The sequence below is a fragment of the Galdieria sulphuraria genome, assembly GCF_000341285.1.
Source record: "Galdieria sulphuraria unplaced genomic scaffold scaf_37, whole genome shotgun sequence".
In the NCBI taxonomy this organism is placed as follows: Eukaryota; Rhodophyta; class Bangiophyceae; order Galdieriales; family Galdieriaceae; genus Galdieria; species Galdieria sulphuraria.
Genome location: NW_005178438.1, coordinates 140,215 through 155,026, shown reverse-complemented (window position 1 = coordinate 155,026; position 14,812 = coordinate 140,215). Strand labels below are relative to the sequence as shown.

General features: G+C 37.6%; 8 protein-coding genes across 9 annotated transcripts; 6 read left to right on the top strand and 2 right to left on the bottom strand.

Moving 5' to 3' along the window:
* Positions 1 to 236: 236 nt before the first annotated feature.
* On the top strand, positions 237 to 3,411 carry Gasu_42170 (archaeal ATPase). Of its 2 annotated transcripts, none has more exons than XM_005704843.1 (1): positions 237 to 3,411. In XM_005704843.1, the coding sequence occupies exon 1, from the start codon at positions 272 to 274 to the stop codon at positions 2,741 to 2,743; it is 2,472 nt and encodes an 823-aa protein (XP_005704900.1). In that variant the 5' UTR covers positions 237 to 271; the 3' UTR covers positions 2,744 to 3,411. The 2 variants fall into 2 exon arrangements, with proteins under 2 accessions (XP_005704900.1, XP_005704899.1); XM_005704842.1 differs by having other exon boundaries at positions 237 to 3,360.
* A 117-nt stretch (positions 3,412 to 3,528) lies between these two features.
* Positions 3,529 to 4,776, bottom strand: Gasu_42160 (uncharacterized protein). Its single transcript, XM_005704841.1, has one exon. It carries the CDS (start codon positions 4,669 to 4,671, stop codon positions 4,168 to 4,170), a length of 504 nt encoding a protein of 167 aa, XP_005704898.1. The 5' UTR covers positions 4,672 to 4,776; the 3' UTR covers positions 3,529 to 4,167.
* A 40-nt stretch (positions 4,777 to 4,816) lies between these two features.
* Gasu_42150 (uncharacterized protein) lies at positions 4,817 to 5,534 on the top strand. Its single transcript, XM_005704840.1, has 2 exons — positions 4,817 to 4,920; positions 4,969 to 5,534. Exons 1-2 carry the CDS (start codon positions 4,834 to 4,836, stop codon positions 5,092 to 5,094), a joined length of 213 nt encoding a protein of 70 aa, XP_005704897.1. The 5' UTR covers positions 4,817 to 4,833; the 3' UTR covers positions 5,095 to 5,534.
* A 602-nt stretch (positions 5,535 to 6,136) lies between these two features.
* On the top strand, positions 6,137 to 8,288 carry Gasu_42140 (MFS transporter, SP family, sugar:H+ symporter). Its single transcript, XM_005704839.1, has 2 exons — positions 6,137 to 6,418; positions 6,466 to 8,288. The coding sequence occupies exons 1-2, from the start codon at positions 6,228 to 6,230 to the stop codon at positions 7,775 to 7,777; spliced, it is 1,503 nt and encodes a 500-aa protein (XP_005704896.1). The 5' UTR covers positions 6,137 to 6,227; the 3' UTR covers positions 7,778 to 8,288.
* A 68-nt stretch (positions 8,289 to 8,356) lies between these two features.
* Positions 8,357 to 9,666, top strand: Gasu_42130 (uncharacterized protein). The gene is made up of 3 exons (XM_005704838.1): positions 8,357 to 9,112; positions 9,160 to 9,318; positions 9,368 to 9,666. Exons 1-3 carry the CDS (start codon positions 8,459 to 8,461, stop codon positions 9,584 to 9,586), a joined length of 1,032 nt encoding a protein of 343 aa, XP_005704895.1. The 5' UTR covers positions 8,357 to 8,458; the 3' UTR covers positions 9,587 to 9,666.
* Positions 9,667 to 9,696: 30 nt separating this feature from the next.
* Gasu_42120 (aluminum resistance protein) lies at positions 9,697 to 11,300 on the top strand. The gene is made up of 2 exons (XM_005704837.1): positions 9,697 to 10,955; positions 11,024 to 11,300. The coding sequence occupies exons 1-2, from the start codon at positions 9,723 to 9,725 to the stop codon at positions 11,204 to 11,206; spliced, it is 1,416 nt and encodes a 471-aa protein (XP_005704894.1). The 5' UTR covers positions 9,697 to 9,722; the 3' UTR covers positions 11,207 to 11,300.
* A 66-nt stretch (positions 11,301 to 11,366) lies between these two features.
* On the top strand, positions 11,367 to 13,191 carry Gasu_42110 (anaphase-promoting complex subunit 6). Its single transcript, XM_005704836.1, has 2 exons — positions 11,367 to 13,054; positions 13,131 to 13,191. Exons 1-2 carry the CDS (start codon positions 11,416 to 11,418, stop codon positions 13,166 to 13,168), a joined length of 1,677 nt encoding a protein of 558 aa, XP_005704893.1. The 5' UTR covers positions 11,367 to 11,415; the 3' UTR covers positions 13,169 to 13,191.
* A 2-nt stretch (positions 13,192 to 13,193) lies between these two features.
* Positions 13,194 to 14,786, bottom strand: Gasu_42100 (tubulin). The gene has a single exon (XM_005704835.1). The coding sequence runs from the start codon at positions 14,636 to 14,638 to the stop codon at positions 13,295 to 13,297; it is 1,344 nt and encodes a 447-aa protein (XP_005704892.1). The 5' UTR covers positions 14,639 to 14,786; the 3' UTR covers positions 13,194 to 13,294.
* Positions 14,787 to 14,812: the final 26 nt, after the last annotated feature.

The window sequence follows — 14,812 nt, the reverse complement described above, 5'->3', positions numbered from 1 at the left end:
ATAAAAGAAAGTTTCTAGTTATGACAAGAAAGAAAATATTCCTGCTTTCTCTCCATTGTCATTGTACGTCTAGAAGTGTCAACGAGATCAGTTCTACCAATCACCAAATAAAGCAACCGCTCGAACAATAAAACATACACTCTTTCCAACTCCTTTGTCCTCCTCCAAGTGTTTTGTTCTCGGCTCCTTTGAAAGCTTTTAGGTCATCGCTTTCATCACCCTTTTCTCATCATCACTCATTCATTGATTTTGGATTGCGGCGGCGTGGAAAATGGCTAGTCAAGAGATACGCATAAGTTTGCCTGGAATGACAAAAGTACCGTTAATAGATAGAAAAGAAGATATTTACTCTATTCTTCGAACTTATTTCCACCAGTTTTCTCCAGTTGAGGGAAACTTGAACATACGCCCTTCAGCTTGTTTCTCCCCTCACATCTTTGGGGCTGGCAAGAGTTTTGTTGGTGAAAATTTTTTAGAGTTTTTAAAAAAATTCGCCGACGAAGAAGAAGAGCAGACGAAGACGGAGGTTTTCAACAAGAGCTCATCGGGAAAAGTTGAATTGAAGATTTTTTCTTGGAAACACTTTGCGGAAAACACTTTGTCAGTTGTCTTAGAACTAGGAGAGAGCTTTTCTGATGCTCCTTTTCCAAGTTTTCTAGAGGCTTTGATGTATAATATTGTTTTGAACGCTTACCGACAAAATGGTAAAGATGCGGACGCTCTTCAGATAGCTGAAAGGACGGTAAAGAATTTTGATATTGTAGGAGCTATTAATTGGCTTCTCGAACAATTTCAGAAACAATATTTATTTTTGATGATAGACGAACTTAGCCACCTGAGTTACCTCACCACATACTATAGTGAACTTACCATGAAACAATTTATCGAGCCCGATGCAGAATATGTACCTTTCCGGAATTTTTTCCGCTTTTTGCGTGATTTGTTGATGACAGGGAAGGTAATCGTCTATTTGGCAGGCAGGACATCTCAAATCTCAGCCCGCATGTCTGATGCTCGCTCCAGTAGCATGAGCCTCGATATGTTGCGATTGAATCCTTTTAACCTCAACGATATTAATGAATATCTTGAGCTGGCAATTTATAGTGGAAAGACCTTGAAGGACTGGTTATTGCCCTCAGATGGCTTGCAACATCGATTCGCAGAATTATTAAAAAAGAAGACAGGAGGTATTCCGTTGATTTTAAAGAATACTTTAGTAGCCCTAGCAGAGAAAGCTGCAGACTTGTCGCAACCTGTTATCAACGATGACAATATGGAAAGTGTGTTAGATGATATTTTTCACTCTGTAGTACGAAAGACAACAACGTTTATTGTTCCGGAGATATTAGATTCTGCAACCCTTCTTCGATATCAATTTGTTCTTTTCAATTATCAGCTCGGGACAGTTTTTCCAATCAACTTTGCAATTACTCTATGTGGAACGAGAACTTATTTGATGGATTTGGTTGCAACTTTTGGGTTTTACTCTGAAGTTTTGGGCGAGGAATTCAAGATTGGTTGTTGTGAATTTATATTGCGAGCTCATAGCAACTATAAATTTTTCCGTGAGGCTACTGAACTTTTTCCTTTATCTCCGTTTAGTTATATTCCCGACACTTCAACAGCAAAAGGAGTCTTCTTTGAATTTGTATTTATGAAGATCTTTCGCTTTCGCTTATTAACTTTTCTTCATTCTAATTCCTCGCCTATTGTACATTCTGCTATTCCAGGAATTTTCCAGGGTTCTTTTATTGAACAGGACAATGTTTCTTATTCTATGGAATCAACAAAATCTTATGATATACCCATCTTGAGAAATGTCTCTCGTTCATTTTCTGGTCATTATAGAGATTATTTACAACGTTGTGGTATTTTTGTTCCAAAGGATGGCAATTCTAGTGGTCCTGATGCATATGTTGTATTCCATAATGGACAAACACGTTATGTTGTTGGATTTTCATTCAAATTTTATCACAAAACTGAATTTTCGAAAACAAATATTGAGGAAGAAGCCAAAAAATTTTTTAAGGGAGTTGTTTCCGTTTTGAATGACGAATCTTTTTCATCTGTTCAACTTCGTTTTCAGTTTGTGGTAGTATGTACTAGTTATGATCAATCTGTAGGTTTCTCTACCGAAGAACATAATATTGTTGAAGATGCAAGTGGTTTTGTGACTCAACATTCTTCGGGATCAACTTTGAATGAAAGTAGTCGATCATGTCTGCAATTGGTAATTGTTTCTCAAAGGAACCTTGAAGTATATTTGGGAAGAGATAATGTCGAAACGTTGAGGAAAATTGGGGAAGCAAACCGAGGAGAGTTTTCTAAAGACTTTTCAGTATGGTGTAAAACTCTCTTTGAGTCGATGTCCAATGAATATGTTTCATCTTTGGAAACGGAGCAATCAAATGTTACTTCAAGAGTGACTCGAAATATAAGACCGAGAACAAATGAGGAGAATAGGATGCAAACGGAAGGTTTTCAAAGTGCTATGCAAGTGGAACAAAGGGTTGCAGCATCGAGTTCTTTGTCTTCGTCATTTGATTGGAATACTTTCCTAAGAGAATATTGTGGTCTTTCTGAAGAAGATGTTGCTTATTGTCTTCCGAAAGTGGAAGATATTGATATGGACGAGCTTCCAGCGGTGACCAAAGAAATTTTAAGGGACTTGGGTATAGATAAACCTTCGTTGAGGTTGAAGATAAGATCTTCTATAAGGTCATATCTCGCTAACGAACGATGAATGTATTTGAGAGCTTTGTCATTTTTTCAATATGTTTCATTCGTTGTAGTTGCAACTGATAAATACAAAATTTTCTATTATTCTATTATCGAACATTGGAGATGTTAACCTGCTTTACTCGATTTTGAACAAATGCTTTCACAGGAGATATGGAGTCTTTTTATGTTTAGTGAGTTTTATTAAAGAAAATATTCCACTAAAAGAGATATAAAAAGCTATTGGTATAATAACTGGTATAGATAGAATTTATCTTCATACCATATTTATGCTGCGATAGGAGAAAGATAGCGTTGTAAGGAAGTTCTGTCAACTCCCTAACGACGCTTAAGCCTTTCAACAAAGTTGAGTTTGACCGAAATTAGCTTTGCAAAAAATCTTAGTTCTATTGCAACTAGTTTTGATTTGTTCTCATATTGTGTGCGGGGTGATCAGTCCAAATCGGATGTGAAATTTCACTTAACTATGCTTCTCCGTTTCATCTTCTTTCACAAAGCCTTCCTATCCCTACTTGTGATGTGAGTAGACGTTTTCTACTAGGATTATACAGACACTCCTTAACCGAAAACCCAAAAAACAATCACAAATAGGCAAAGTTAAATGAAATGAACATGTCGAATTGCAGAAAACACTTTGCAGTTGTAAACAATGTTGTCAACATAACATTTGAAAGATAGGGAAACTCGACTACCAAACAAAATGCCGAATATAATTTCACTGTATGCTATGCTTTCATAAGTAAATAAAATAAAAATGATAACAGTCTAAAGAATTCATTTTTCTTCATAGAAATAAACGGAATTTTTAATCAATCTGCAAGTTCTTCAAAGTACATCATCATGATGAATTATCGATGGTCATAACGATAGAAATTCTTCCGTCTAGAAATAAATAATGTCGGAATGAACTATTACATATTTCAATATTCATTTGGTATTTTGTGCTTTTATCATACTTCTTATAGCTGTTTCTTGGTGTTGACTTGTAAACTCCTACCTGCAAGCTTCGAAGATCCACTATGGTGACGAAATGGCAACATCTTTAGAATTTCCTGATGGACTGTATTTTATATTTTGGTGAATCAAGTATTTCACCCCACAATCAACCCCACTCCTGCCAAACCGCTCCACGAAAGACTCTTCAAGAGTAACTTAGAAACAAGAAACAGGCTATTTATCCTAATCAGTCCAGCAAATACCAGAAACTTGGTTGGTCCGAGTGCTTTACGCAAATGCTGCATCGATAAAATGATAAGATAGCCAGTGAAAACAGAGATGAAAAAGGTAGCTTTGGTGATCCAAGTCAACGATACGGAATCTTTCCAACTCTGTTGTTTCCACCCATACGGTACCGACCAAAAGGATTGTAAAAGAAAGAAGACACTACAATACAAATTTTCCAAAAAGCTCGCTTGAGCCGGACAAATTTTACACTGCAACAAATAAATGCTTCGCGTAGATAGTTCCACCAGCTGTACAAACCACACTCATAGTTATCCATGGAATAGAAAGGATATTACCATAAAACTCAACATCTCCAAACGACAATACAGCACCCATAAAAGTCCCCACAAGGTAAAGAAACTGAATCCTACTCCAACGAACGGACTGTAGAACAAACACTTCGTAGAGAGAAGTTAGTATAGGAGCAATAAAACGACCAGCTCCAACAGTACGAAAAGAGCAGTACTTTAAGGCCTGAAACATGGAATATAAAGAACCTGCACGGAATACAGCAACAGGACCATAAGCTATTGTTCTGTTCCAAGAAGGAAAGAATGACTTCCTGTTAGACATAAAGAAATAACAGACATAATATATCAGTAAAGGTAAGAACGACTGTAAAAACAGTATCTCATTCTGTATTCGTGCCTTGGAAATATGATGGTTCGAATAGTGAACCACAATATTCACCATTCCATAAATAGTCATCCAATAACCAACATCTATTATTCATATTGCCAATCTCAACGGAAAGATTTCGAGTGACTTTGAAGACGCTCTTGTTACCCCCCGTAGATATGCACACAGCATGGAATGCCTATAGTCTTAAGAAGACCCAACCACGATAGGTTCTTCACTCTCCAGAAAAGTATGCAAATATTTGCTCCAACGGAGTTGAGACCAAAAGGACTACAAGGGCCACCAGGTAACCGCAGCCAAAGAACAAAACTTAATTATGTCCGCACACCTCTGAAACATTTGTTGTGGATTCGCTTCCGTTGAAAGGCAATGAGTTCCTACCGCGCAAGAGTTATTCATAGTCACTATACTTGTCCTACAAAAGCTCCTTTTTGTACTTGGAACTTTAGACAGCTTCTGGTCCAGAGCCTTCCTGAGATGGGCCGCGGTTGAATGCTGAAGCTACTACAAGCGTTGTTAACGAAAATGTAGGAAACCGTCCCATTGAATGCCACTGGTTGAAAGTTTTTCTTGTTATTAAGCGCATCCACGTAGTTAGAAAGCTTGCTCTTTCATCCATTTCATCTTACCACAGTTGTAGTTTTGCGAAGTGGTACTCATTGAATAGAGCAAAGCCTTCCGGTAGCATCGTCAGTTTGAAACAACTTTTTGGACGGAAGACATATGAACAACTCGAAAGGATTTTTGCAAAGAATACTATTGCTTCAACAGATTCTGATTTAGTCTTCTTGAGATCTGTATTTACATTGTTATTTCAGGAAATAAATTGGTCAAAGGTACAAGACAAGTTTCTGGTACGGGAACAGAACCAGAACGAAGTTTTCTTCCAAGATGGATACGAATCTTATGCAAATAAAAGATACGATAAGCGGAGGAAATGATGCTGCATCATTTTTTTGGCGTACTTTCTTAAGAGAATATTGTGGCTTAACAGAAGCTTCTTTAATAGAGCGTTATGTACATCAACTCTATTTGTTCAGTCCAATATCTTTCTTTATCTAAATGACACATTTTTATCTCGCTGTGGTATAGCGCCATGACACGTCATTTTGATTCTCCTTGGCACTTGTGAGCCTTTAAAAAAGACGGAAAACAATCAACTCACTTTTATTTGACAATAACTGATAAGGTTGCTTTATCGTATTTCCGTAATAAGAACAGAGTATTGAGAAAATTGTTCTTGAAATCTTCAGTCTTAAGTATACTTGAATGACGAAATTCGAAAACTATTTTTTGAACTAAAACAACTATCCTTAGCACTTTTCAAATGAAAGAAAGTAAAGGAGGCCATTTATCATTTTGGGAAAATATTATTGTTATTTAAAAGCAACGAGAAATTGACTATTCTTGTATTCGGCATTCTAAAAGTTTGACTATCCAGCTTATCATTCTGCTATGAATAAAGAAAAGAGTGTCATATATTTGATGAGTATCCGTTCCGTTAGCAACATAGTTTAATGACTCTTAGAAGAGTCAGAGTTTGAAATTAAATTTTCTTTGACCACCGATTATGACATTTGTGCTGATGTGAGCATTTTACTGGGTACTTGCGCTTCGTTTTCAAAATGAAAGGTTTGCCTATCAAGCTGTACCTGTTATTAGTAGTGTCTGCTCTTGGTGGAAGTGTTGCTGGAATGGACGCTGCAGTTGTTAGTGGTGCACAATTGTTCTTTGTTTCGAGATTCAACCTGAACGCGTCTCTTCAAGGTCTTACTATTGCCTCAACGTTGTTGGGAGCTCTTTTTGGCTCACTTTTGTGAGTTTGTTAAACGGAGGAGTTTTGATTATTCTCATCTAGAGTAGGTCTATTGTGTTGAATAGATATTTCGGTAGAAAAGGCGCTATGTTTTTCGGTGGACTAGACGTCATAGCAGCTGGCTTATTGGAGGCTCTTTGTAATAGTTGGACAGTTCTATTGTTAGGGAGACTTACTTTAGGGTTATGTTTGGGACTCATGACTAGCACTATACCTATGTTTCTGGCAGAAAGTTCTTCAAAAGATACTCGAGGAACACTTACTACGGTTTATGAACTGGCTTATGCAATTGGTTATTTCACTGGTCTTGTTGTTGACGTGATTTTTGTTCACGTAGATAGTGGCTGGCGTTTCATGCTTGGTTCAATAGTAGTTCCTGCAAGTTGTATGACTGTTGGCTTATTTTTCACTGAGGAGTCTCCGAGATGGCTATTGGCACGCGGACAAGAAAAGGCGGCATGGGATTCACTAGTGAAATTACGTCGTTCAGACCAAACAGCTTTGGAAGATTATGCTTCAATCTGTGAATTCATGCGAAAAGAAAGAGAGACAACCAAGTCATCTTCTGGATTTCTTCGCATTGTATTTGAGAAGTCTAGTGTTCGGCGTTTAATAATGTTGGGAATTGCGCTCCAAATTGCACAACAGTTTTGTGGTGTCAATGCTGTGATGTATTATTTTGATTACGTATTGCAACTTACGGGTATGACTGTTTCTCGTAGCATCAATGTTAGTGTTTCACTGGGCTTTGCAACAATGCTTTTTGCATTACCTACTATTTGGCTGATAGATCGTGTAGGCAGAAGGACGTTATTGTTGCTGTCTATGCCATTTCTGTCTCTGACTCTTTGGGTTTGTGGCTTGTCGTTTCTTGGTGGAAATGAACTACGTGAGGCATTGAATATCAGTGGAACAATATTGTTTCGTTTCTTCTTTGGCCTTGGCCTTGGACCTGTTGTGTGGGTTCTCGTTGCTGAAATTTATCCTTCGAATATTCGATCACAGTGTCTGACGTTGAACTCATTTGCTAGCTATTTGTTCAATTTTATAGTGTCGTTTACTTGGCCAGCTATGCTTAAGTCGATGCATGCCCAAGGAGCATTTGGTTTTTTTGCTGGTTTTACGTTGTTATCCACCCTCTTTGTCTATTTATTTGTTCCAGAGACAAAGGGCTTAGAGATGGACTCCATTCAGGACTTATTCCAATATTCAATGTATAGTATTGCCAAGAAGAATTTAAATCATGCAAAAGAGTACTGGAAAAAGTTAACCGGTCACTCTTATAGGAATGGAGAACAAACCATGAGCAATACTGCTGCGTTATATACGGAACATGATAAAGCTCGGACAAGTCTTTAGAAATACCAGATTGAAATTTGTGTACGGATTGACTGGAATGCTTCTTGTTCTATAAGAATGTTATACAGATTGTAACTTTTGCAGAAATGAAAATAGCTTTTTGGAAACTTGCAATAGAGGGCCTATAGAATGATATGGTGAACGATAAGTGTACCTTAGCTTGAGCAAATTTCAAGTACTATACTTTTTGCAAAATGAAAGAAATCAGTCTCAAGTAGATATATTTGTATATGAAAACATCTAAGATGATGAAACTGTAGTTCAACAAAACGTAACTCAAAACAGCTATACTTTTCCGCCTCACATTTTTGGATGTGGGAAAAACCACATTCAGTAGTTTCGTGGGAACGCAATTTCCCGCTGAACTAAAAATTTCTTGGAATTTTTTTTTACTTAATGATGTTTTCATAAAATTGACTGTCATTTTGAGATATGAAACTACTTATAGAAAACTACGACAAACGAAAAAGAGGCTAAATAGTTGTTCTCAATTAAAATTTATTGTTAAAGTTGCTACTAAACTCTCGAGAAAAACTTTCTATTCTTTTAACACTCTTACCTCATATTACTGCAAAAGCTGCATTTTTAATAGGAAAAGAAGGTGGATTTCCATTCTCTCCTTCAGCACGCAATTTTGGGTCTTTCTCGTTTTAGCACAACAACAGGATTGTTTGTTGAAAAATGTTCTTGTTCGAAAGGATAAGTGACGAAGATTGGAAGCGTATAAAGTCAACAAGAAAAGCATATTCGTTTCGTAAAGACTTCAAGGCTAAAGAAAGTTCACTGGAAGAATTAAACTGTTCTGGTATGCTGACTTCACAGTTGGCTGAAGAAGCGTCTGTCGAAACAGGAACCAGCTGGCTTTTCATTGCCACTCCTGAACTTAAAGTTGCCATTAGAAGTGAACTCGTTGTTGAAGTAATTCCTTTAAAGGAAAGTATAGAGGAAGTGTTTTTCTCTGCTTTGAATAATTCTTTAAAACAACTTGCAAGATCTTCCGACGTTTCATTTGATTGCGTTGTAGTGGAAACAGTGATTAATGTTTCTCTTTACTACAACGAACAAAGTATTGAAAAATACTCAGCTCTATTAAATTCTTCAAGTAGACTTGGAAAGTTGGCTGGCTATTCCGAAGTGGAACGCGTTCATTGTGTTATAAGTGACATCTCACAGTTGGAACAAGAACTACGAAATATGCATAAAGTATTGGATAATGTCAGAAGTTTACTATTGGCTGTAGCAGAAGGTTCTAACATAGCAAAAAGTAACGAAACATTTGTGCATTATTTGCACGAAAGGAATGGTATGATGAATTGTATATTGTCCTGTTTGAAGGTAAGTCAAACATTTTTGAACTTTTTCTATGAATTCAAATTTCATAGAAAATTCTCTTATTCGAGAATAGAACAATGGAAGTGAAGAGTAGTCTCCGTTTGAAAGAGCAAGAAAGTATTGCGGATATAAAAGGAAGGACCGATCGCGTTTTGGAAGTTGATATTGCTGGAGTATTTTTCTCTGCTGTTTTTTCTGGAGTTTTGTTGGTAAGTAACTTTTGAATACTTCACTTATTCTATATTACTTGGCCATCAGGTTCCTGCTTACTTTGCGTTCAATATGCTCATTCCTATTGAGCATTTAAGGAATGGAAGTACCTATTTTTTCATTGCTGTGGTTATTGCTTGTTTTGTAGTTATCTTTATAATGACGATACTTTATGCTAAATGGCTACAGAAGAATCGAAAAATGAGAGTTTTGTTTGCTAAATCTTTATCTTTGGATAAGAATGAAGACAGGTTACCATCACTGTGAAGAAGGAATCCGAGAAAGCAATAAAAATAGTCTGAAGCCTTATTTGTTTACATTATTGTGATAAAGGAACATTTTGTTCTGACAAGTTGTTGTAGAATGGATACAGCTGCCCAACGAAAGACATTGTCGAAAAAGAATGCTTACTGCTTTTCTTTGTGATAGTTCATATGCGTCTCATTTTTGTGTTGTAAGAGACTCGAACATTGTTCGGTTTCCTTTTCGTAGTCATGTTATTCCAAGAAAAGTTCTTTCAGTACGATATACTTTGTCTATTTTAACTAAACTATGTTGCTCGAATAAAATTCGAGTGGTTGATAAAGCAGACTCTCATCTTTTGATACAGAAAGCAGTAGAGAGCCTATATCCTATATTTCAAAGTAGAGACCAAATAACCAAGAGGAATTTATTTAGGTTACTTGAGGCCTTTCGTCAACATAGAGTGTCGCCTTCAATGTTTTGGAGTGCTAACGGTTATGGTCACGGAGATTTGGGAAGAGAAACACTCGACCAAATATATGCTTCTTTATTCGATTGTGAATCCGCACTGGTTAGACTCCAATTCTTTTCTGGAACACACGCCATTGCTTGTTGTTTATATGGAATCCTGCGACCTGGAGATGAATGGGTGTCCCTTACTGGTCCTCCTTATGAAACCCTGGAACAAGTTATTGGGTTGACAGGGAATCAAGGCAATGGAAGTTTGAAAGATTTCCAAATAGGCTTTCGACAACTTGACTTGAGAGCAAATGGTGAAATAGACTTGGATGCAGTATCAGGTTTCATTCGTAAAGAGACAAAGCTCGTATTCTTTCAACGTTCTTGTGGATATGCATGGAGGAAGTCAACAACTATAAGACAATTAGCAAAAGCTATTGCTCATGTAAAACAAATTCGACCCGATATTATATGCTTTGTGGATAATTGTTATGGAGAATGGGTAGAAGAAATGGAACCAACTCATGTAGGCGCAGATATTATTGCAGGTTCGTTAATCAAGAACTGTGGAGGTACCATTGTTCCTTCTGGGGGTTATATAGCGGGAAGAATGCAACTGGTAGAGTTGGCAAAGAGTAGACTCTCTGCACCGGGTATTCAAGGAGGAGCAACATTAGACCATCTTAGAACCTTATATCAAGGTCTCTTTCTTTCTCCTCAATTTGTTGGAGAAGCTATTAAAGGTGCTTGCCTGATTTCACAAGTTATGAAATCCTTAGGTTTTCCAGTTCAACCTCTTCCACATGATTATCGAACAGATATCATTCAATCAGTACAGTTAGGAAATTCTCATTTGGTTTCAAGTTTTTGTGAATCTGTGCAAAGAATGTCACCAGTCAATTCTTATGTTCAACCTATAGCTGGAAATACACCGGTATGTGATTTATTTCTATTATTCTTTTGTTATCTCGAAGTATCTGATGAATGGAACGTTGGACTCAGGGATATGAGGAACAAGTCATTTTTGCCAATGGTACATTTATAGATGGCAGCACGAGTGAACTAAGTGCAGATGGACCTTTGAGGAGTCCTTTTTGTATATTTACTCAAGGAGGAACTAGTTGGTTACACTGGCAATTGGTTTTAGAAGATTTCGTGTCTCGATATAATGAAAATCTATCATGAGACCAACTTGGTCTCTCTAGTTTCAACTATGAACAATAGCTTGAATATTATCGTTAAGACGGAATGGGTTATCAATAAAGATAAATAGGAAGATAGGATGTTCTTTTTACGTCGACATGGTTGATTCCTTATGCGGCTTTGTACTTTAACCAATATATTATTTGTCATTATTTGGCGCGCTCACATTTCTCTTGTTGAAAATCAAAAGGATGAAGTTAAGTAACTGCACTGACGATATGTACCCAGTCAAGTTGAAAATTTACAAATACTTGTCTCTCGGACTAATAAGAACTGCTAGTTTTCTAGCAAGCAAGCTCTATCACGCTACTGAACGATCTCCAGATGCAAAGCTCATCTACCTCAACTGTCTCCTTTTGGGTGGAGAGTTTAAAAGAGCAAATAGCTTTTACAGCACACAAAGTGAAAATATTTCTTCTTTAAAAAAGCTTGACAGAATCTTTTTTCTTCGCAGCATCTTGTCTCACCAAGACACGAAGCAGCAGTTGAACGGTGATAAGGATAGCCTGCTAGAGTCTTTTTTTTCAAGAAAACTCGAAGACCACGAAAACTTCGACTCAAGAAAATCGAATGAACAGTCATTGCCTATTTCACTAGATTCTTCTTTTGTTTTATTGGAAGAAAACAGTCGTGAAGTGGAAGCAGCATATTGTTATTTGCAAGGAAAAGCAGCTTTACAACTAGTTAGGAAGAAAGAAGCAACAGAACTGTTGAAAGAAGCTCTTCAGTATGATTGTTTTTGCATCGACGCGATAGCTACTTTGTCAGAAAGTGACTTGTTGACAGAAACAGAAAAGAGAGAGCTTGTTTTGAATTCAAAACTATTGGAAGATGAATCTTGGTTGCAACTTTTTTATTCAGGACTTCTTAAATGTTCTCTGAGTAGCTTTTATGAAATTGCAAGCTTAAGATTGAATTCCTTGACCAATGAGACGGTTCCAAAACGGTTTTACCTTTCTGTAGAGTCTATGCAAAACGTTCTTGCGAGTTGTCATTCCCATTACTTCTGTGAGGACAATCTAAAAAGGTTGTCATCAGATACGGACTTTTTAATAACGATATGTGGTTTTTTGTATTCACAAAAACGATTTTCACATTGCGACCAAGTTCTGGACAAAGTATTGACCCAAGATAAATACTGTTCTTCTGTGTATACATGGAAGGCAGCATGTTTGTATGCCCTCGGGAAAGTCCATGAGCTGTTTCGTTTCGCGCATTGGTTGGTTCGAGAGTTCCCCCAGTCGGAATGTTCTTGGTATGCTGTTGGTTGCTATTATTTGAGTTGTAATCAATATTTTCAGGCAAGACAATATTTCCAGAAAGCAACCTCGCTACGACCATCATGGTCTCTTTCATGGATAGCTCTAGGACATGCATTTGCATTTCAAGATGAAAGTGATCAAGCTTTGGCTTCTTATAGGACCGTGTATCGCCTCTCTTCACTCAGTTTCGATAGTGTTTTATTTATGGCAATCGAATATTTGAGACAAAACAATTTTTCGCAGGCACAGCGTTTGTTAGAACAGGCATCGAGTATCGCACCCTCAGAACCTCAACCTTTTCATGAAATGGGTGTCTTACATTATCGACAAGAGAACTTTGCAAGTGCGATTGATAACTTTCAGAGGTCATTACAACTAACGAAGCAAATGATTGGCGATATTCCAAGTGCATATCCAGAGTTGAGTGGCTACTTTAGTATGTTGACTGCTTCTTTGCTAGGTTTAGGACACTGTTACCGACGTCAAGGACTATATTCAAAAGCATTAGATACCCTTGAAGATGCTTTAACGATTGCTCCACAAGACCCCTACATTTGTTCTGCTATTGGTGTGACATATCATAGCCAATGCAAATATGAAAATGCAATAGAGATGTATCATCGTTGCATCACTCTAAAAGGAAGAGACCTTTTGGTGGAATCACTATTGGAACTTGGCATGAAATCTTTAACAAACACTTGTCTTTGATGACAAAATAAATATTTCTTGCTTTTGCAAAACTCAGGCTAATGTTTTATTTCATGCAACAAAGAAACCAAACTAAACAAGAAAGGAACGACTAATGGTTTTAAAACTCCTCATCACCTTCAGCATCATTGGAATCCATGCCAACCTCTTCATAATCTTTCTCAAGAGCTGCAAGATCCTCACGTGCCTCCGAAAATTCACCTTCCTCCATACCTTCTCCTACATACCAATGAACGAAAGCTCTCTTTGCATACATAAGGTCAAACTTATGATCGATTCTAGCAAAGACTTCAGAAATGGCAGTACTGTTTGAGATCATGCAAACAGCGCGTTGGACCTTCGCCAATTCTGAGTCAGGAATGACAGAAGGAGCCTGATAGTTGATTCCACATTTGAATCCTGTTGGGCACCAATCCACAAACTGAATAGTACGTTTCGTCTTAATAGATGCAACAGCAGCGTTGACATCCTTTGGAACAACGTCTCCTCGGTACATTAGACAACAAGCCATATATTTTCCATGTCTGGGATCACATTTAGCCATCATATTAGAAGGTTCAAACGCAGAACTAGTAATTTCGCCCACAGACATTTGCTCATGATAAGCCTTCTCTGAAGACAACACAGGAGCATATGAAGACAACATAAAGTGAATCCTTGGATATGGCACCAAGTTAGTCTGAAATTCATTGATATCAACATTCAGAGCTCCATCAAATCTCAAAGAAGCTGTCAAGGACGAAATAACTTGGGCAATCAATCTGTTCAAGTTAGTATAAGATGGTCTCTCAATGTCTAAGGATCGACGACATATGTCATAAATAGCTTCATTGTCAAGCAAAACATCAACATCAGTGTGCTCCAAAAGAGAATGAGTAGACAAGACAGAGTTGTAGGGCTCTACAACCGCAGTAGAAACTTGCGGAGAGGGATAGACAGTGAAGCCGAGCTTAGACTTTTTGCCATAGTCAACGGAGAGCCGTTCCAAAAGAAGCGAGCCGAAGCCTGCTCCAGTACCTCCTCCAACAGAGTGAAACACCAAGAATCCCTGTAATCCAGAACAGTTATCCGCTAGCTTTCGAATTCTTTCCAAAGTAAGATCAACAATCTCTTTTCCAATAGTATAGTGTCCTCTAGCATAATTGTTAGCAGCGTCTTCTTTTCCCGAAATGAGTTGCTCGGGGTGATAAAGGTGACGATAAGCACCGGTACGAACTTCATCTACAACAGAAGGTTCCAAGTCTACGAAGACGCAACGAGGCACATATCGTCCAGAACTCGTTTGAGTGAAGAAAGTACCAAATGCCTCCTCGTTTGCTGTGTTCCCTTGTTTGTCAATGGTACCGTCAGCGTTCACACCATGCTCTAAACAATAGAGTTCCCAACAAGAGTTTGCTACTTGGACACCAGCTTGGCCAATGTGTAGAGAAATCACCTCACGCATTTTTAACTTGTCTTTCTTTAAACTGTAAGAAATAAGAGAAGTAGTTCAACGATGGCTTAATGAGGCACCAACGTCAAACGAAAGTCAACAATCGATTAAGTGTATCTGTTTTAGCGATAACGTCCTCTATTTAAAGAGTAATTTTGGCGCGAATCATGCGAATGACGCGTTTAA